This window comes from Macaca thibetana, chromosome 11 (genome assembly GCF_024542745.1).
Source record: "Macaca thibetana thibetana isolate TM-01 chromosome 11, ASM2454274v1, whole genome shotgun sequence".
Classification (NCBI taxonomy): Eukaryota; Metazoa; Chordata; class Mammalia; order Primates; family Cercopithecidae; genus Macaca; species Macaca thibetana.
In genome coordinates this window covers 108,395,168-108,417,004 of record NC_065588.1, presented here as the reverse complement: position 1 = coordinate 108,417,004, position 21,837 = coordinate 108,395,168, and the positions used below count along the sequence as shown (strand labels likewise).

General features: G+C 45.1%; 1 protein-coding gene across 8 annotated transcripts in view; it reads left to right on the top strand.

Moving 5' to 3' along the window:
• Window positions 1-21,837, top strand: part of HECTD4 (HECT domain E3 ubiquitin protein ligase 4) — a 224,645-nt gene that overhangs the window by 173,614 nt on the left and 29,194 nt on the right. For all 8 annotated transcript variants that reach the window (XM_050749617.1, XM_050749618.1, XM_050749625.1 and 5 more), the window contains exons 51-60: window positions 1,309-1,445; window positions 1,943-2,069; window positions 5,396-5,533; window positions 7,245-7,381; window positions 10,515-10,675; window positions 16,591-16,772; window positions 18,138-18,343; window positions 18,621-18,751; window positions 19,049-19,254; window positions 20,852-21,031. In XM_050749617.1, coding sequence (XP_050605574.1) covers window positions 1,309-1,445; window positions 1,943-2,069; window positions 5,396-5,533; window positions 7,245-7,381; window positions 10,515-10,675; window positions 16,591-16,772; window positions 18,138-18,343; window positions 18,621-18,751; window positions 19,049-19,254; window positions 20,852-21,031 — 1,605 coding nt within the window. The remainder of the gene's footprint in view (window positions 1-1,308; window positions 1,446-1,942; window positions 2,070-5,395; window positions 5,534-7,244; window positions 7,382-10,514; window positions 10,676-16,590; window positions 16,773-18,137; window positions 18,344-18,620; window positions 18,752-19,048; window positions 19,255-20,851; window positions 21,032-21,837) is intronic.

The window sequence follows — 21,837 nt, the reverse complement described above, 5'->3', positions numbered from 1 at the left end:
GTTATGAATTCCATAAACCCATTGCACTTGAGCATCCTCATTACAATCAGGAATTGCAAACTCAAGTGCCCATTGGTAATGGGGTCAAATCTGGTGAAAGAAGGTGGGGAGCAGGAGGAAGCACAGCAGACCACAAAGTTCATCCCCATTTCCAGGAAGCCTGCTATGCCTCAGGGCAGCCAGTGCAAGACCAGTAGAGCCCCAGCACTTTGTATGAAGTCTCCTCATGTCACGTGTTACTCATTTTCAAAACTTGTCCTAAAATTGAGGTAATCACAGAATAATAAAATGCTAGGCAATGGGTATATAGGTGTGCACTAAAAACTCATGATGGTCGGGCGAGGTGGCTCACACCTGTAATGCCCACACTTTGGGAGGCCGTGGTGGGCAGGTCACCTAAGGTTGGGAGTTCGAGACCAGCCTGACCAACATGGAGAAACCCCATCTCTACTAAAAATACAAAATTAGCTGGGTATGGTGGCGCATGCCTGTAATCCCAACTACTCAGGAGGCTGAGGCAGAAGAATTGCTTGAACCGGGAGGTGGAGGTTGCAGTGAGCCAAGATCGCACCATTGCACTCCAGCCTGGGCAACAAGAGTAAAACTCCATCTCAAAAAAAAAAAAACCTTTTATAATTACTTGTAACAATTTTGTCATAAAATTAAACAGCTCACCAAAGTAAGGATGTCTGCAAGCCATATTTGGCCCTTGGGATACTGGTTTGCAAACTATTTTAAGATTCTGTTTAGGGCCAGGCACCATGGCTCACATCTATAATCCCAACACTGGGAGGTCAAGGAAGGAGGACAGCTTGAGTCCAGGAGATTGAGACCAACCTAGGCAGCACAGTGAGACCCTGTCTCTACAAAAAATTTTAAAACTAGCCTGGTGTGGTGGCACATACTTGTAGTCCCAGCCACTCAGGCTGTTGAGGTGGGAGGATCACTGGAGCCCAGGAGGTTTAGCTGCAGTGAGCTGTCTTCGCACCACTGCATGCCAGCCTAGGCAACAGAGTGAGCTTCTGTCTCAAAAAAAAAAAAAAAAGGTCTGTTTAGTTCTATCCATAGTGAAGGACTTTCTAAATTTTCTCTGAATTGAATGAATTATACTCATAAAAACTATTTTAGGATTCAGGGTAATTATAGATAATTAGTTATTCCTAGACTCTGTGATTTAAAATTCCTCAGCATACTAGGAGTCTTCCTGTCATGCAAATTAAGATAATCTGGTTTGTCTAAGGGTAAGAAGTTAAGGATTTTTCTAGCCTGCTCTTGTTTAGAATTCACTGTCCTTGTGCTCTGTTACAGAATATGATAGTGACACCTCCTGTCATTATAAAGTCGAGCTCAGCTATGAGAATTTCATCACCTCTGGCCCAGACCCTCACCCACCTCCCATTGCAGATGATGAGAGCGATGATGATGACGATGATGACATCCCGCAGGTAAGAGACCCACGGCTTAGATCAGGACTCAGCAGCATTTGCTTAGCTCCCTGGTGACTAGGACAAGCCTCACGGAGTGATTTTGATGTGCGAGTGCAAAGCTGGTGTTGTTACTCTCAGTGACATCATCGTGCTTGAACAGTGAATGAACCTTAGAGTGTTCATTTTTCTAAACCTCTATCAATAGCGATATCCGTTGGGCCATTTTGCCCAGTTAAGATCCAGAAACTGGAGAAGTGAAGTGCTTTGCAATAGTTCAGAATCCTGTGACAATGCTTCTATGGCTTCTTTAGAGGGAAAGGAAGAGCTTGCCCTAGTCTTGCCGTTCCCTGCCCTGGCATCTGGGGGTATGTCTAGTACAGGGGTCCATGCCTGATCTTTCTATTACTGGCATTTAAGTGGGGTGAAGACCTCAGGGTGAGGGCTGTAAGTTAGGGAAACAATGATACCTGCACCAGGTGTTCCTTCTGCATTCATGAGGTTCCTTCTCCTTCCAGGAGGACCACTACGCCCTACTGGTGAAAGCATGGGAGACCAAGGTTTTTCCTACCATCCGAAGACGCTTCCGCAATGAAGCAGAGCGGAAATCGGGCCTGGACCAGATAAAGGGAGCCTTACAACTAGGTCTGGTACTTTTTGTTCTGCTAAGGAGGTTACTTCATGACTTGAAGTGAGGAGTTGCATGAAAATCAGAACGTAAATCAGGAGAGACTCATCTAATGTTGCACCAGACTTAACAATGTCTTTGATCTTACCTTTAGTGAACTCTGATCTTTTGTTTTCATTGCTGGACTTTGATTTGCTTGTCAATTTACCTGAATATTTTGGGTTGATGGGCTGCTGCAATGAAGCTGGAGTGGTTATAATAGGAAACTCTGTGGTCTGGTGGTTAACAGTCACATCTGAAGTCACACTATTTACCAGCTGTGTGGACTTAAGAAAATTACTTAACATCTCTGGGCTTTCCCCATCTTTAAAATGGAATTTGTGCTCTGCAAGGTTGATATGGCAGTCTCTCACTGTTCCCTGATTCTGCTTATTAAACAGTATTTTTGGCCGGCCCTGGTGGCTCACACCTGTAATTCCAGCACTTTGGGAGGCTGAGGTGGGTGGATCACCTGAAGTCAGGAGTTTGAGACCAGCCTGGCCAACATGGCGAAACCCCATCTCTACTGAAAATAGAAAATTAGCTGGGTGTGGTGGCACACGCCTATAGTCCAAGCTACTCCGGTGGCTGAGGCAAGAGAATTGCTTGAACCCAGGAGGCGGAAGCGGCAGTGAGCCAAGACTGTGCTACTGCACTCCAGCCTGGGCAACATAGAACAAGACTCTGTCTCAAAAAATAAATAAATAAATAAATAAATAAATAAATAAATAAACAAATGGTATTTTCTTCTCATACCCACTGTTCCTTTTGAAAACATTGCAAAGATTATTGTTCCCTAATCTTCTAATATTAGGCCACAATTTCTTGTTTATTCTAACACTTATTTCCAAAAGCATCTGTCTCTAATCACAGCCCCCTTTTAAACTCTGCTCAGAAAATTGCCTTACTTTTTCCTTACAGTAAGACCAGTGAATAAAAGAATGGTAGATAGGTGGGATGGAGTTAGGCCTTGTATTAAAAAAAAAACAGGTTCTAGGCCGGGCACAGTGGCTCACGCCTGTAATCCCAATACTTTGGGATGCTGAGGTGGGCAGGTCACGAGGTCAGGAGATTGAGACCATCCTGGATAACGTGGTGAAACCCCGTCTCTACTAAAAATACAAAAAATTAGCCAGGAGTGTTGGTGGGCGCCGGTAGTCCCAGCTACTTGGGAGCCCAAGGCAGGAGAATGGCGTGAACCCAGGAGGCGGAGCTTGCAGTGAGTGGAGATTGTGCCACTGTACTCCAGCCTGGGCAACAGAGTGAGACTCTGTCTCAAAAAATAAATAAATAAAAATAAAAAGCAGATTCTATCAACACCCACTTTTTAAATTATTTTTTTGAGAGAGTCTTGCTCTATATTACCTGGGCTGGAGTGCAGTGGTGCGATCATAGCTCATTGCAGCCTCAAACTCTTGGGCTCAAGAGATCCTCCTGCTTCAGCTTCCCCAGTATCTGGGACTACAGGCACTCACTACCATGCCTGGCTAATTTTTTTATTTTTTGTAGAGACAGGGTGTTGCTATGTCCCTCAGGCTGGTCTTGAACTCCTGGCTTCAAACAGTCTTCCCACCTGAGCCTCCAAAGTGCTGGGATTACAGGTGTGAGCCACTGCCCCAGACCAACACCTGCCCTTTCACCCACAACGTCCTGGGTGCTATGGGGCCTAAGGCAACAACAGGATATGGAGGAATTGTGCCCATTTTGCTTTCCTCCCATAATGCTTTTCCTCCTAGGTCTTTGGACATTTATTTCCTTAGTTTATTAATCAATAGTAGCTGTTGCTATCAAACATAATCATATGTTCTTTCTCTGGGAAGAAAGAGCAATCTCAGTAAGTGGATAGAAGAAGCTCATATAGCCCTCTTTCTCTCCTAAACAAGCAACATGTGTTTATTGCAGTAAAAATCAAACAGTACAAAAATATATAAAGAAATAAACATGGCTCAGCACAGTGGCTCACACCTGTAATCTCAGCACTTTGGGAGGCCAAGGCAGGTGAATCACTTGAGGTCAGGAGTTTTGAGACCAGCCTAGGCAACATGGTAAACCCCCATCTCTACTAAAAATACCCATTTCTACTAAAAATACAAAAATATTAGCCAAGTGTAGTGGTGCGCGCCTGTAATCCCAACTACTTGAGAGGCTGAAGCATGAGAATCGCTTGAGCCTGGGAGATGGAAGTTGCAGTGGGCTGAGATTGCACCACTGCACTCCAGCCTGGGCAACACAGCAAGACTGTCTCAAAGGGAAAAAAAAAAGGAAAGAAAGAAAGAAAAGAAAAAGAAATGTTACCCTCACTTTCTTCTTCCTCTCTGTTTGTCCTGTAATTTGTTATTTTGAGTTAACGAAAATGAAATAACTGCAAAATAATGGACCATTTTTAGCCATTTTATACTGATGAACACTTCGGTTTTTTCCACTTTTTTGCTATCTACCAACAGTGCTACAGTGAGTATTCTTATGCCTTTGCACACTAGTGCTTGTATTTCTTTCTTTTTTTTTTTTTTTTTTTTCGAGACAGAGTCTTACTGTGTCTCCCAGGCTGCAGTGCAATGACTCAATCTCAGCTCACTGCAACCTCCACCTCCCGGGTTCAAGCAGTTCTCCTGCCTTAGCCTCCCAAGTAGCTGGGATTACAGGCACCTGCCACCACACCCAGCTAATTTGTATTTTTAGTAGAGACGGGGTTTTGCTGGTCTTGAACTCCTGACCTCAGGTGATCTTCCCACCTCGGCCTCCCAAAGGATTACAGGCATGAACCACCACGCCTGGCCTTTTTTTTTTTTTTTTCTGAGATGGAGTCTTTCCCTGTCGCTCAGGCTGGAGTGCAGTGGCGCCAGCTTGGCTCACTGCAACCTCTGTCTCCCAGGTTCAAGTGATTCTCCTGCCTCAACCTCCCAAATAGCTGGGATTACAGGTGCCCACCACCATGCCTGGCTACTTTTTGTATTTTTAGTAGAGATGGAGTTTCACCATGTTGGCCAGGCTGGTCTTGAACTCCTGGCCTCAAGTGATCTACCTGCCTCAGCCTCCCCACGTGCTGGGATTACAGGTGTGAGCCACTGTGCCTGGCCTTAGTGCTTATATTTCTGTGGAAGAGATTTGAGACATTCCTAAAAGTACTGCATTTAGTATTCCAAACATGGTAGATACTGCATAATTTCCTTTGCCAAAGGATTACATACTCCCATAAACAGTGTTTGAAAGATTCCCTTATCATTTCACTCTGCATGTAACTTAGTGTCGTGGTTGATCTGTGTGAACTCTTTGGGGAGTTACCCAGTGCTGTTATATTTTTTAGGTATGGTGGATATTGCCCGACAGACGGTTGAATTTCTCTATGAAGAGAATGGTGGCATCCCAAGAGATCTTTATCTTCCCACCATTGAAGACATTAAAGACGAAGCAAACAAGTTCACAATTGATAAAGTTCGAAAAGGTTTTGCTTTCCTCCTTACTCCACCTATGAAATTTCCTTTGAAATGAGAGGTTGAATTTTCCTTAATGTGCACAAGCAGCTGGTAGCTCTCCTAGGGTGACTCTCCTTACTCTTTGAGCTGACCTCTTCCACACGCCCCATGTGAAGCCTTAGAGCAACCCTGGTGGAGCCTTTCCCGCTTCCCAGAATTCAGTAGCATTAGCTGAGTGGGGCAGGCAGCTGTACAAGAAGAGAGGTAGGGCCCAGGCTGAGGATTACAGATGGGCCTCTCAGGCTTAGTCCTGTATTCTGAGATGATAAACCACATGCACATGGCTAAACTGGGCTTTTTAGAATTTTAATAAAATGTATTCTCTTTGGTTAAAAATCTATTGCATATTTTAAAGAATTGAGGGAAATACAGAAAAGCACAAAAAAAGAGAATTGAAAACCACTATTTTTAGAGTTACCAGAAGACCTTCATAAAAATACCAGAACATCGTAGGCAAGGCAGGAGGAATATATATTTACTTTTCATCTCTCTTTTTTTGCGATGTAATTCACACATCATAAAATACCCTTTTAAAGTATACAATTTAGTGGTTTTAGTGTATTCACAAAGCTATGCAACCATCAAAACATTGCCTCTAATTCCAGAACATTTTCATCCCCACAAAAAGAAATCGTGTGCCCTCATCACTTCTCATTCCTCCCTCCCCTCTGGCCTCTGGGAACCACTAATCTACTGCTACTACTGATACTGCTATGAACATTTGTGTGTACATTTTTGTGTAGATATGTGTTTTCATTTCTCTCAGGTATATATGTGGGAGTAGAATTGCTGTATCACATGGTAACTTTATGTTTACCTTTTTGAAGAACAACCAAACTAGTTTCTAAAGTGATTACACCATTTTACATTCCCATCAGCAATGTACGAGGGCTCTAGTTTCCCCACATCCTTGCCAACACTTGTTATTAATTGTCTTTTTTATTTTGGCTATTTTAGTGGGCATGAGGTAGTACCTCATTGTGGCTTTGACTTGCGTTTCTCTAATGACTGATGATGTTGAACATCTTTTCATTTGTATCTTTCCATTTCTCTTTGGAGGAATGTTTATTCAAATTCTTTGCCCACTGGCCAAGGGCAGTGGCTCACACCTGTAATCCCAGCACTTTGGGAGGCCAAGGCAGGCGGATCACCTGAGGCCAGGAGTTCAAGACCAGCCTGGCCAACACGGTGAAACTCCATCTCTACTAAAAATATAGAAAATAGCCGGACCTGGTGGTGCACGCCTGTAATCCCAGCTACTCCGGAGGCTGAGGCAGGAGAATCACTTGAACCTGGGAGGCAGAGGTTGCAGTGAGCCATGATCACACCACTGCACTCCAACCTGGGCCACAGAGCAAGGCTCTGTCTCAAAAAACAAACAAAAAATTCTTTGCCCACTTTAAACTGGCTTATTTGTCTTTTTATTCTTGAATTGTAACAGCTTTTACAACGTTCTATTATATTACCTTCCCGACTGAGTTGTGTTCTTGCTTGGTTATAACAAAACTGAGGGTTCTGTTAAAGCCCGTAGAGCTATTTTATTTCATTTTATTTTATTATTTTATTTTTATCTGGAGAGCTATTTTAGATGCTAAATTTGGGTTTAGCTAAATCTGGGTTCTTACAACCCAGATGCAGTGGTACTTTTTCCTGAAAAACTTCTCCCTCTACACTCCTCAGGTCTCACAGTAGTAACCCGCTCTCCAGACAGCAATAATGTAGCCAGCAGTGCTGTTGGAACTGCTCTGCCAAAATTTGCCATCCGAGGGATGCTGAAAACCTTTGGGCTTCATGGAGTCGTCTTAGATGTTGATTCAGTGAGTGAACAGCCATTCTGATTAATAAGCTATTTTATGTATACTGAGGCTGTCATGCCCAGATTCTCAAGTACCTTAAAAAGTGATTATACAGATAAGTTTCTCTTCAAATCAAGGACGAAGACACAAAGCAAAAATGCTCTAATGCCAATTGACTTGCCTGAGCTTTCCTCAGGGACTCAGATCAGGGCTGACAGTAGATAGTAGGCTGTCCAGTCTCAAAGCTGTCAGTGCCTTCAGACCACACCACCTCTACCATTATTTTCTGTCCGACACGTTCAGACTGTTCCTGCATTGTATCTACCTAAGTTCCCAGGGAAAAGTCCCCATTATCCTTGATGAATGGTTGATCTGTCATTGTCATGATGGTCATAGAGACACAAATCAAAGAAATAGGCTGGGCGTGGGGCTCATGCCTGTAATCCCAGCACTTTGGGAGGCCGAGAAGGGAGGATTACTTGAGCCCAGGAGTTCGAGACCAGCCTGGGCAACATGGTGAGACCCTGTAGCTGCAAAAAATTAGCCAGTCATGGTGGGCATATCTGTAGTCCCAGGTATGTGGGAGGCTAAGGTGGGAGGATTGTTTGAGTCTGGGAGGTCAAGGCTGCAGTGAGCTGTGATGGCGTCAGTGCTCTCTAGCCTGGGCAACAGAGTAAGTCCCTCTCTCCAAAGGGAAAAAAAAGTTGTGTCATTTTGATTACGTCATCTCACTGATTCTCTCAGCCTCAATTTCTGTATCTGTAAAATGAGTGTATTAAACTGGATCAGTAGTTTCCTCCTCCATTTTGCAAAGCTCTCTCCTAGAACACAGCTAGGACTTTTAGGGGTGGGGGCAGAGAAGTAAGAGAGTGAGAGAGGACAAGGCCAGAGCTTTCTTTTGAAAAGAGACTCTGAAAGCCATGACTGTGATTCTGAGGTTGCATGCACATCCTTGTATTTGAGAAGCTTCCTATGCAGGAAAAACTGGTGAAATAATATACAGATCAAGCCTGAGAGTCTCTGATAAAATATTAATATTATCAATCACTGTATAGATATAAACTTTGGTATCTGTCTAGAGAGATACAGATGATATTAGATTCCATTAATGCTTTGAAATTTACCTTGAAAAAATGTACATTTTGCCGGGCGCGGTGGCTCACGCCTGTAATCCCAGCACTTTGGGAGGCCGAGGCGGGCGGATCACAAGGTCAGGAGATCGAGACCACGGTGAAACCCCGTCTCTACTAAAAATACAAAAAATTAGCCGGGCGCGGTTGTGGGCGCCTGTAGTCCCAGCTACTCGGGAGGCTGAGGCAGGAGAATGGCGTGAACCCGGGAGGCGGAGCTTGCAGTGAGCCGAGATCGCGCCACTGCACTCCAGCCTGGGCGACAGAGCGAGACTCCGTCTCAAAAAAAAAAAAAAAAAAAAAAAAGAAAAAATGTACATCTTTAGGCCAGGTGCGGTGGCTCATGCCTGTAATCCCAGCACTTTGGGAGGCCGAGGCAGGTGGATCAATTGAGGTCAGGAGCTTGAGACCAGCCTAGCCAACATGACGAAACTCCATCTCTTCTGAAAATACAAAAATTAGCTGGGCATAGTGGCGCGAACCTGTAATCCTAGCTAGTTGGGAGGCCGCGGCAGGAGAATCGCTTGAACCCCAGGGGCAGAGGTTGCAGTGAGCCGAGATCATGCCATGGCACTCCAACCTGGGCAACAGAGCAAGACTCTGTCTCAAAAAAAAAAAAAAAAAATTACATCATCTGACTATTTTGTCAGAATGTAATTTAACTCATTAAATTTGTTTAGAGGGGCTATTGACTGGTGGTCACTGAGGTGAACTTTCAAATGGAAAATTCCATCAATAATACTGTTAATCTCCCACTGCCTTCTGATGCAAACTTCTGACTCTGATTATAAGAAAATACATTACTGACGATATTTTTGAGCAATCTAAATGTGTGAAAATAAAAGTTAGAAAAATAGAAATGTCCTTATAGTAATCATTCTGTTGTTTCTATGGTAATTTCTCTCCATTTTAATAATCCCTAAATGAAAATTGCATTGGTATTTGCATCCAAAATGCATATGTATGAGCTTACTTTTTATGTTCCTAGCAATAAAATAGAGAGATCAGACAGATTCCCTCCTTTTAAGATATTATTAACATAAAAACAATGAACATAAATTTTACCTAGCAACAGTGTGTGCTGGAAATATAGCACTATTCTCTTTAAATTGCTAACTTATGATTACATTGAAAATCTTTATTGTATCAATTAAAATTTTCCATCTGGTATGGAAAAACTAAAACACTCAGTACTAAGCAGATGTCTTTGAACTTAGACTAAATCAATAGCATGAAACTAGCATTTATTGCTATAGTCTGGTTATACATATGTATAAATATATAGATATATATATTAGTCTGGTTGTGTGTGTGTTTATGTATATATTATACTGTTTTTATTTTGATTGAAGTTTTTTTTTTTTTTTTTTTTTTTTAATAACTGGCTTTTGGCCTTTCTAGTATGTCGTTAATTCACATTTATATTTAAGAATTCATTTAAAATCTCTGTGATTCCTGGCTGGGCATGGTGGCTCACGCCTGTAATCCCAGCACTTTAGGAGGCCAAGGCAGGTGGATCACTTGAGGAAAGGAGTTTAAGACCAGCCTGGCCAACATGGTGAAACCCCGTCTCCACTAAAAATACAAAAATTAGCTGGTCACAGTGGTGGGTGCCTTTAGTCGCAGCTACTCGGGAGGCTGAGACAGGAAAATCTCTTGAACCTGGGAGGCGGAGACTGCAGTGTGCCAAGATGACGCCACTGCACTCCAGCCTGGATGACACAGTGAGACTCCATCTCAAAAAAAAAAATAAGATCTCTGATTTCTGATGTTTGTTATTTTGTTATTTGCTTAGAAAAGCATATAGCAAGTTTATATAATAATAAGACTACTTATGTGTTTCAACAATGTATTGTGAATTCTCTTTCATTTGTTTTGTCTATGAAATTGCAATTAGTTACAGATTATAATACCTAAAAGCCTGGACTAAAAATACACACACATACACACACACACACACACACACGTACACATGGAAAACAAAAGCAAACAGCACAAACAGACATTTTCTTCTCCTATTGTAGGTGAATGAATTGGTGCAGGTAGAAACATACCTCCGCAGTGAAGGTGTGCTGGTGCGATACTGGTATCCCATTGATATGTTGGAAAGGCCCCCAGCAGGCTACCGAAGGACTGCCACCAATGGGCTGGTCACACTGGACAATACCAACCTTCAAATTCACAGGTACAGTTGGGCCCTTCTTTCTACTGGGTCACAGAACTCCACCAACCTCACTCTACCACATGTACCACTTATCCTCGGCAAGAAAGTTTTTCCTTCAAAGCTAACACTTAGAGAAGGCAGCTAATAAAGATAACAGCAAAATTGCAGGAGGTGTGAAGAAAAGTCGGGGGATCTAGGGGCCAGGCACGGTAGGTCAGGCCCATAGTCCCAGCACTTTGGGAGGCCCAGGTGAGCAGATAACTTGAGGTCACAAGTTTGATACCAGCCCAGCCAACCTGGTGAAATAGCATCTCTACTAAAAATACAAAAATTAGCCGATCTTGGTGATGGGCACCTGTAATACCAGCTACTCTGGAGGCTAAGGCAGGAGAATCTATTGAACCCGGGAGACGGAGGTTGCAGTGAACTGAGATTATGCCACTGCACTCCAACCTGGGTGACAAAGGGAGACTGTCTCAAAAAAAAAAAAAAAAAAGTTGGGGGATCTAGAATCATCTGGCTTATGCAACATGCACGCTGCTGTGATTTGGAGGGACTACTGGATAGCTAGAGATTGACTGACTCATTGAACTTAAGACCACCCAAACGCTGCAATGCAGTCTTAAACGGAGACAGCAAGAGGTCTTGCCATCTAGACAGATAAGCGTATCTGGAGTTCCAGTGAGAGATGAGAACTGGAGATATACTCAACTTGGTTCAAAATTGTCAACATCGTGAGAATTTGTGATGGCTAATGGATGAATAGCCATCACATTCCACGGATTGGAAGAGCGTCGTGGAGTAAGTTACAGAGAGTAAAGCAAGTCAAGAAAAGGTAAGAAGATGTCCAGATACAGTGTAAGCTCCTTTCCCTGTGAAGCTGATGAGGTATTGCTTGAGTGCTTTCTATGGGCCTAGCACCATGCAGGCTTCCAGAAGAGAAGAGAAGGTGTTCGAGGCATGTGCCTGCCCTCAGTGGGCTGAAACATAAAGATCTGGCAAAGCTCCCTCATAGTCACCATTACCAATTCCCCTGAGAATTATTCCTTTTCATCTTAAAATTTCTTGCAATAATTCAGAGAAAAATATAATAATAAATGGAGTTCTCTAATAAAAATTTCCAGAAACTATTTTTCATGCTGTTCATCCATTAGCCATCACAATTTCTCGTGATGTTGACAATTTTGAACCAAGTTGAGTGTATCACCAGCTCTCATCACTCACTGGAACTTCAGATATGTTTATCTATCTAGACGGCAAGACCTCTTGAGATAGACCATCTCCGCTTCAGATTGCATTGCAGCGTTTGGGTGATCTTAAGTTCAATGAGTCAGTCAAATTCACAAGACCAAAACAGGTCACACGTGACCTTCTTAGCTTTACTTAGCAAGATACAGGACAGGAAGTAGGCATACCACAGGCAACATCACGAATGTTTCTTCAACAGGGGTCCTCACAGTCATCCCCATAGAAGTTCACGGGCTATTCCCTGACCCTACCTACTGACCCCACCTACCTACCCAAGTGTCAACTCCAGTGTGAAGGAGAAATGTCCCACGGCAGGGCTCCTGCAGCCAGTGACTGAACAGCCCCATGTCCTAATCCAAGCTGATATATCTTGTGAACACTCCACAGGCATGACTTCCAGGGATTTCAGCAAGAGGCATGCCCAGTTACAGGCATCGCCATGCTCCAGAAGCCTCAAAGCTGTGGCTTCCCACCAAGAATGTTCTTCACAGTCCTCCCCATTTAGACACAGCTTGCCTGTGAGGGGTCACTAGTATCATAAGCAGTGCCTTGTGATGTTGCCGACATTCTTTGTCACGTTTTCAGAAGAACTGACTTTAAAACAGCTTAACCAAAGGCAGTTCTGAGGTAGACAAGGATACGGTTTTGTTGACCCTTAACTCACAGATAATCTCATAAGCCCCTAAAATTTAGTGTGTGAGGTGGAATCTGAATTTTTCCCCAAAATCTCCTCTACCACTGGCCTCCCCATATCTGGAAGGGGCGCCATGAGCCATCCTTTTTCCTCAAGAGAGCTGTCGGCAAGTGCCATTGACTGTTCCAAAATATGTCCCCATCTGCACATGTCTCCATTCCCACCTCCACCACAACAGCCCAGGCCTCGGCTCTCCTCTCCACAACAGCTGGAGCGATCTTTTAGACACAGAAATCAGTTCTCCCTCCTCTAATGCACACCTTCCCATCGAGTACATTCAAACCCTAACCTGCCTCACAAAACCCCACAGGAGCCTCTGAGCTTGGCAGCCCCTCATCTGTGGTGCTCACACAGCTAGTGTGCTTCTTCCTTAGGGATGGCCCGAGTTCCCCCTGACTGTCTCATTCTGTGATTCAGATCTCAGTGAATTCTCACCTCTTCAAAAAGCTCTGCCCTCACTGTCTGAGGTGACTGTCCAGGCGCTCTTTGTCAGGAAACTACAGTATTTTAATGCTTTCCCAGGACCTGACATTTTTACTGCTGTTATTTTGCTTGTTTGTTAAAGTTTGTTCTTGTGGGCTGGGTGCGGCAGCTCACACCTGTAATCCCAGCACTTTGGAAGGCCAAGGTGGGTGGATCACTTGAGGCCAGGAGTTCAAGACCAGCCTAGCCAACAGGTGAAACCCCAACTCTACTAAAAATACAAAAATTAGCTGGGTCTGTTGTCATGTGCTGATGGTCCCAGCTACTCAGGAGGCTGAGGCATGAGAATCACTTGATCCCAGGAGGCAGAAGTTGCTAGAGTCCCCAGTGCCTAAGCTAGGCCCTGACACACTGTAGACCCAAAACAGATGCTGAAAAAGGTCCCCAAACATACACGCTTGAATATCAACATGGTATTATTAAGAAGACATACATGCTTGAATGTCAACATGGTAATTAAAAGCTTTTAAAGCTTTATTTAATAAGTCTTTTGGTCATATTTTTTAGCAAACATCTTTGATAGATGAAACCTGTTGACTGCTGACTAGCAACTGAGAGAGAAGGCAAGAAAGTCCTTGTAGAGTTACAGTCAACTTACAAGTGTAGGACGTTTACTCGGTGTTACTGCGGTGGTCTTGGTATTGGAAGACATAGGAAACATGCCATGCAGATCTGTGTGATCATTCAGTGGTTGGATTTCTGGTCCCAGCACAGATTTTCATCAAGATTGTTTTCTGTGCTAAAGCGGTCACAGTGGTTTTAAAGAAGACTTTGGTGAGCTGGGCCTGGTGGCACACACCTATAGTCCCAGCTATTTAAGTGGGAGGCTGAGGCGAGAGCATTGCTTGAGCCCGGGAGTTCAAGGCTGCAGTGAGCCGTGATTACCAGTGTCCTCCAACGTGGGCAACAGAGCAAGACCTTGTCTCAAACATTTTTTTAAATAAATAAATAAAGAGGATTTTGGAAAACAGAGGCTAGAGCAGCAGTGGCTTCAGAGGCATTAGCAGTGCACAGTGTCCAAACTGGGGCTGCAGGTCAGAAGCGAAGCAAGCTCATAGCCAGGCGCGGTGGCTCACACCTGTAATCTTAGCACTTTGGAAGGCCGAAGAAGGAAGATCATTTGAGCCCAGGAGTTCAAGACCAGTCTGGGCAACATAGAGAGACCCTGTCTCGGCTGGGCACAGTAGCTCACACCTGTAATTCCAGCACTTGGGGAGGCCGAGGTGGGCAGATCACTTGAGGTCAAGAGTTCGAGACCAGCCTAGCCAACATGGTAAGGCACTGTCTCTACTAAAAATTCAAATATCAGCCAGGCATGGTGGCACACGCCTGTAATCCCAGCTACTTGGGAGGCCGAGGTAGAAGAATCGCTTAAACCTGGGAGGCGGAGATTGCAGTGAGCCGAGGTGACACCACTGCACTCCAGCCTGAGTGACAGAGCAAGACCCCATCTCAAAAAAGGAGAGAGAGAGAGAGAGACCGTGTCTCTACAAAAATAAGAAAAAAATAGCTAGGAGCAGTGGTACATGTCTGTAGTCCCAGCTATTCAAGAGGCTAAAGCTGGAGGATCCCTTGAGTCTGGGAGGTCAAGGCTGCAGTGAGCTATGATCACGCCACTGCACTCCAGTCTGGGCAACAGGACCCGTCTCAAAAAAGCCCAAGAAAACAAAACAAGCAGTTCTGTCCCTGGTAACTTTGGCCTATAAAGTCTGAGGTGAAAGCCATGGGGAGAACCGTGGAGTTCTCAGCTTGCCCATTCAGTCCTTACCAGTTTTGCTGCCATTGTCCTAATGTGCTTTGTTAATGCAGTGAACACATGGGCTTCCAAGGAGGGAGGAGACAGGAGAAGTGTGTTTATTATTCATCCTGGCATGAGAACCACAGAGACTGGTGTTGATAAGGAAGAAACCACCTACGATGTAGTTTCTTAGCTGCCTTCTTTTTGTTTATCTTCACTTCACACATACACTCATCAAGTGTTCCATGTGGGGTTGTTTCTTTAATTGCCATTACACCTAAATTTGAATTATGATATACCAACATTAAATTTAATTAGAGTCAGTAGGAATATCAAATGACCCCCGTGGGTTCAGAGTGAGTTTGGGGCCTAGGTTTTTGTTTTTTAGAAACAGTCTTGCTCTGTCACCCAGGCTGGAGTGCAGTGGCACAGTCATAGCCCACTGCAGCCTCCCAACTACTGGGCTCAGCAGTCCTCCCACCTCAGCCTCCCAAGTAGCTGAGACTACAGGGCGATTTCTATTTTTTTGTAGAGAGGGAGTGTCACCATGTTACCCAGGCTGGTCTCAAACTCCTGAACTCAAGTGATCCTCCTGCCTTGGCCTCCCAAAGTGCTAGGATTACAAGTGTAAGCCATTGCACCTGGCCCCGTAAGATGTGCTTAGGCACTAATGAGCTGTTATTCAAGTTGAATGCCGATCACTTCACAGATTTATCACATTAAAAAAATGCCCACAATGGTATTTTTGTAATAGCTTTATTGAGATATAATTCACATACCATACAATTCACCCATTTAAAGTACACAAGTCAGTGGTTTTTATTATATTCACAAAGTCGTCCAACCATTACCACAATCAATTTTAGAACATTTTTATCACCCCAAAAGAAACCCCATACCCATAGCAGTTACTTCCGTTCCTCCTTTCCTACCATCTCCTGGCAACCACCAATCTATTTTCTATTTATCTGCATTTTCCTCTGGACAATTTACAGAAATGGAGTCCAATATGTGGCCCTTTGTATCTGGTGTCTTTCACTGAACATGATGTTTCAAGGTTTATTCTTGTTGTGGCATGTGTCAGTCTTTCATCTGTTTGATGGCTGAATAATACTCCATTGTATAGACTTACCATTGAGTTAATGGACACTTGAGTTCTTATCACTATTTGGCTATTATAAATAATGCTACTATGAACATACATGTGGGTTGGGCGCAGCGGCTCACGCCTATGGTTCCAGTGCTTTAGCAGGCCGAGGCGAGCGGATCACAAGATCAGGAGATCGAGACCGTCCTGGCTAACACAGTAGAACCCCATCTCTACCAAAGGTGCAAAAAATTAGCCAGGTGTGGTGGCGGGAGCCTGTTGTCCCAGCTACTCGGAGGCTGAGGCAGGAGAATGGCATGAACCTGGGAGACAGAGCTTACAGTGAGCCAAGATCGTGCCACTGCACTCCAGCCTGGGCGACAGAGTGAGACTCTGTCTCAAATTTTAAAAAAAAGCAAAAAACATACATGTACAAATTTTTGTGTGGACGTGTATTTTTATTTTTTTCCCTACAGTACTTTTTTGAGCTGGGAAAAATCAAACTTAACAATATAACTCAATGTGACTTTTGTTTAAAACTCAAGTGACTCCCTTAGGGTTTGGAACATCAGGCTGGAAGAGAAGCCTGAGATGGGATCCTCTCCCTTCAGAACCTGCGGCCTGGTCCCAGTATGGGGGCCGGAGCATCAGGGCTTTGAGCATCTCACCTACCTTTTCCCTTGCAGGGAGCTGCTGCGCTGCGAGGCTGCGCTGGCCAGGCTGTACTGCCGCATGGCCCTGCTCAATATCTTCGCCCCCAAGTTGCCTCACTTGTTCACCCGCCTCTTCCACATCCCTGCCATCCGGGACATTACCCTGGAGCACCTGCAGCTGCTGTCCAATCAGCTCCTCGCGCCTCCCCTCCCAGGTAAAACTTGGCTTTGCTGCTGTCACTCTGGAACTCAGCACCAGGCGGGTGCTGTGCATAATGTAGTCATTCCCCGCGTGAGGGCAAGAAGTGCCTCATTGTGCGCATAGGCTCATGTGAGAAATTGCACCCAGGAACTGGGATTCTCCTGGCAGGGCTTTCTCACTCTTTGAAAAATGTAATGGATTACTCTCTTGAGTCATTACTCTGTTAAGCATTCATCGAGTTTCCCAGAATAATTGTGGATCAAAGAAAATTAAGTATTATTTATGAAGCCAAGTCACTGTATTGTTGCCACAGACAGTGTATTTGACATTAGAAAGAAAGGGAATGTTCCTGTCATCAGCGTCCTCCAAAGCAGACCTATTTGGTTCATCATAAGTTCTGGTGAGGCTGTTCCAAAGGTCAGCCCTTGGCATGAGGGCTGTGTCTGCTACCCAGTGAATGCCAGGTGATGAGTCTGCCCTCAGCCCTGTCCAGGACTGAGGGGCCCTTTCTGTCTTCCCCTGGCATCTCAGCCTCTGACCTGCCCCCTTGATCTCCCAGCAACTAAGATGGAAACAAGAGGTCTTAGCTGGGCATAGTGGTGGGTGCCTGTAGTCCCCAGCTACTCGGGAGGCTGAGGCAGGAGAATCACTTGAACCCAGGAAGCGGAGGTTGCAGTGAGCCGAGATTGTGCCACTGTACTCCAACATGGCAACAGAGCAAGACTCTCTCTCTCAAAAAAGAGGTGAGGCAGGCAGGGGGCACCCCTCAAAGCTCACTTGCAGATAGCATTCTGAGCTCAGTCAGCATCCTGGGTAGCTGCCCTCCAGCTGACAACTGTGGGGTCCCACCCAGCCAGGGCATGTATGCCCTACATCTCTACTGGCCTATATGAGCACCTGGGGTCCACAGCCCACCCCAAGAACTTAGATGCCCTGAAACATACCTGGAAAGCATCAAGTGTGGTGGCAGAAGCTTTGCCATGATGATCTAACAAGCTTCTCTACAGGCTCTGCCCTGAGGTACCCTGCGAGGGCGGGCCAGGGTAGTCAGACAGATCAGGCTCTAGGAACCCCTGGATCCAAGCAGCCCCATTTGATATATTTCATAGACCTGGGCCTCTCTTTAGATTTTATTTTAGGAAACAGTTTCACAGCTGAAAAGAAAGGAAAAGTATGATGCCCATTGATCTCCTGGGTCCCCCTCCACCATCCTAAAGCAGAGGATCTGATTGCCGGCATCTGTTATCCAGGACATCATATCCAGGATAACCCTCCCATCTGGGGTTTCTGGATGGGTTATTCATTGTCTGTTACTTAGACTCTCGCAGCTACTGGCTGCTTTGATTCTTGTCAACTTCTGTTTCCTTTCCGTCCCCAGACGGCACCATCAGCTCCAGCTCGATCCTCCTGGCACAGTCTTTACAGCATTGCATCCATTCCCAGAACTGCTCCGCCACGGACCTCTTTTACCAGGGCAACTCCCAGACAGTGAGAGAGTGGCTCAACGTGGCCATCACCCGGACCCTGCACCAGGGCGAGGAGAGCCTTTTAGAGCTGACGAAACAGATCTGCTCTTTCCTGCAGGTAGAAGTCTAAAGCTCATGTTCCTGCAGTGTGGTTACCGTTTTTTACTGGGAGTCTCACTGGCTTGCTGAAAATGACTCTCCTTTCCCCTCCAAGTCCCCATTCCTCTCAATTTCCTTTTCCTAGAAGCTCTTCTGCTTTATCTCATCTGTAGGTTGCTTCCTTCCAGAGGGCTATTTAGTCGTTTGGCTGCTTTCCTGGGCCATGTGAGATGAGAAGATGAAATGCTGTCCCTATGTTTAGCCCGTGGCTTTCCTTATTCAATGTCTCTTTGCAGACAGCACCAGAGCAGTTCCCCTCCGAAGAGTTCCCAATTTCTGAATCCAAAGTCAACATGGACGTGAATTTCCCTGGTGCAGCTTTTGTTGTTGTGTCTTGTAAAGAAAGTCAATCTGGATTCCGCAAAGAGTAAGTTGCCTGTTCTCAAGAAGATGGTGATGGGGAGAGGAAAGCTAAATAAATTCTAGTGAAACTGGCCAAGGAAAAAAATTCAAATCACTTTGATTCTTTAATGCAAATAACTTACAGTTCTCTTCATATTTCTGTGTTTGGGGAATTAGTCTATAAAGAATGACCTTCTAAAGTATGGTGGAAATGACTTGGGCCCAGTTCTCATCTAATGTCCCCTGGTGAGAAGGCAATGCTGCCTGTCCCCATGTGCGTGGCTAGACCCTGTATTAACACCCACCCATCCCTCTTTCTCAGCTCCTCTCTGTACAAGGCGCCATGGGCACGGGTGCTTGTATACGGCCTCGGCCACAAAGTGAAGCGAAATGGCCAGCTGAACCTCATCGAGGCCGCCTGTTACCCACGGGACGCATCCCCAGCCAACACTGGGCTTGCACCTCCCCCCACCGCTGACCAGTACCCCTCTGTGGTCCTCTCCACAGACAGGGTCCACATCAAACTGGGTGAGTCTCCAGCAGCTTGTCGTGATGAGAACAGCTGGAGTCATTCTCCGCTTGCCTTCTTTGTGAAGCTATAATGAATTGTGTACCTTGCATTTTCCAATTCCTATTGATAAAGAATAGGACTTCTTGGGACTTCTTCTAGAAGAAACTGCTGTTTCTTTTAGAGGCAGTAAGTTAAAAGACTTATCTTTCCTACCTAGGGAACGCCTGGCAGATGCTGTCCAGACTACATTGGAGATTTCGTTTCTTTTCACAAGTGTGTGCTGAGATGTTTCTGTTTAGAATGATATAACCAGAGCAATCACAACCTTACAGCTGACTCAGGCTATGATAATCCCAGTTGCCATTCCTTGAGTTCTCATTAACCAAATTCTCAACATGGCTCACTGGGGCACTGGCCACTGTGAGCGTCTGCTCCTCATCTAACTGGAAGCTCGATTGCTCTCATCTCCTGGGCATTTTTTTGAAGCCTCCATGGTTTTAGAGTTAGATGAGGGCTCTGCCTCCACATGCCCTGAAGCTGTCACTGCCTGTCCTCTGTATGCACCAGGGCCCGCTGGCTCTGTATCTGAGTATGCACAGAAAAGAAAGGAAATCCTTGTCACAGGCCTGCACTGCTCCTTCTTGGCATGCTTGACAGGAAAAGACTGACACGTGTTTGCCAGAGACAGAAAACATATGAACTTTTAGCCAAAATAACAGGCCTGGGCTTCTCCACAGCCCCAGTCCTTAAGACACTGCATCTTAGGGAATGAAATGAAAGGACATTTCTTAAGTGATTTGGTCATTGCTAAACAACTTTATGGTCTTTTTTATTAGAGTCTGTTTTTCATAGTATTTTGCCTATACTAGCTATATTTTAAACTTTACATTTAAAACAGAAGATCTCTGTCATTCCACAATTATCACCATGTAAACATTCACCCCAGAGTACACAAGCTAATGTGGTTTGCTTCTGACTTGTCCAAAGCCCTCTGATGCCCTGGCTTCTGTCTGACTGGTGTTTATAGAGGGGCTTGGGGTGCAGTGCAGGATGTGAGGGGGATCAAGCCTTGGACCTTCTTCCTTTCACCGTAGACAGCTTTGGTCACACGTAGGCCACGGCAGTGACAAAAGGTGATAAGATAATCAAAACCCAAGGTGCCAGTAGTCTTAAGTCTTGGGGACCCCTTGCTGGTCCACTGTATAAGCATAATGGTCTTAGTGGGATTGCAGCCATACCAAAGGACTGATTATTTCTTTACCAAGCTGGGAATATCCCAGTGAGGCATCTTTTAAAGTGTTACTTACTGTCCCCGTTCTAGTTGGTATCTAACTGAATGACAAGTGCGTGTCCTCTGTTCTCATCTCTGCCCTTTGTCGCATTTGCTGAATCCACCCCAGTAAGAGGACTCCCTGGAGGGATAGCCTCCATCTCCTCGTGTCCCTGCAGCCCGCTGTCCGGAGTGTCGGGAGCTATGTGTCCTCATCCTGGAGCAGATGAGTGGGTGGGCTCTCCAGCCCTGTTTCTGCGTGCACACCCGGCAGGATCTTTTGTGAGGCTTATTTGGGTCAGGTGCTGCCAATCACCTGCTTTCCTCCTGGGTGCTTCTTGCAGGGGTGTCTCCACCTCCTGGAGCGGTTCTGGTGTTACATTCCTTGCCCCTGGAGTTCCCACTGGCTATGGCCTTTGCAGAGCAGCTGCTGTCCTGGAAATCAGAGGACAGTGAAGGGAAGTCCGAAGATGAGCCTGACACCATTCCGACATCCGTCCTCCTGCAGGTGGTGGAGCTGCTAGGTGAGGCTGCCTTCCCTGGGGATCGGAATCTAGGGTGTGGGTGGAGCCGGCATGGTGCCTGAGGAAGGAGCTTGCCAGCTGGTGCAGGGAGTGGCCACAGGTAACCCAGGCAGCTGCAGCCTCCTTCAGATTGCTGTCGTTTGAAGTGGGCTTGGGGAATAGATCTTAAGGTACAACCTAGACTCCCAAATCCATGATTTGTCGGGTATTTTCATTATTTTGAGGAGTGGCAACTAACGAACGACGAAAATAAGATTAACTTTATCCACTTTACTTTAAAACAGAAGTATACGCCATTATTATAACTTTAGGGGTGAAGGGTGGTGTGGAAATGAACAATGTTGCAAAATCAAAGGTTATAACTGCATAGGTCCTCAAAGGGTCAAGAAGGTTGCAAAACTCATGGAATGATAAATGTAAAAGTTGTGCATTTTACCATATGCAAATTTACCTAAACAAGTTCTAAATAAATATTAAACTTTAATTAATGATATACCTCTTTAAGTGTGTAGGGAGGAAGCATACAGATGTCTACAACTTATTTTGAAATAATCAAAAACTAAGATGGGTGTGTGGATGAAGAGAGGGGTAGATAGACATGTAGTAGAGCAAATACACAACATGTTTATGGTGGAATCTAGCTGGTAAGTACACAGGTATTTACTGTATAATTTCTTCAGGCTTTCTGTATTTTTTAATTTTTTCATGATGTTGCAGGGAAGAAAACATTGCACACTCGGCCGGGCGCGGTGGCTCACTCCTGTAATCCCAGCACTTTGGGAGGCCGAGGTGGGTGGATCACCTGA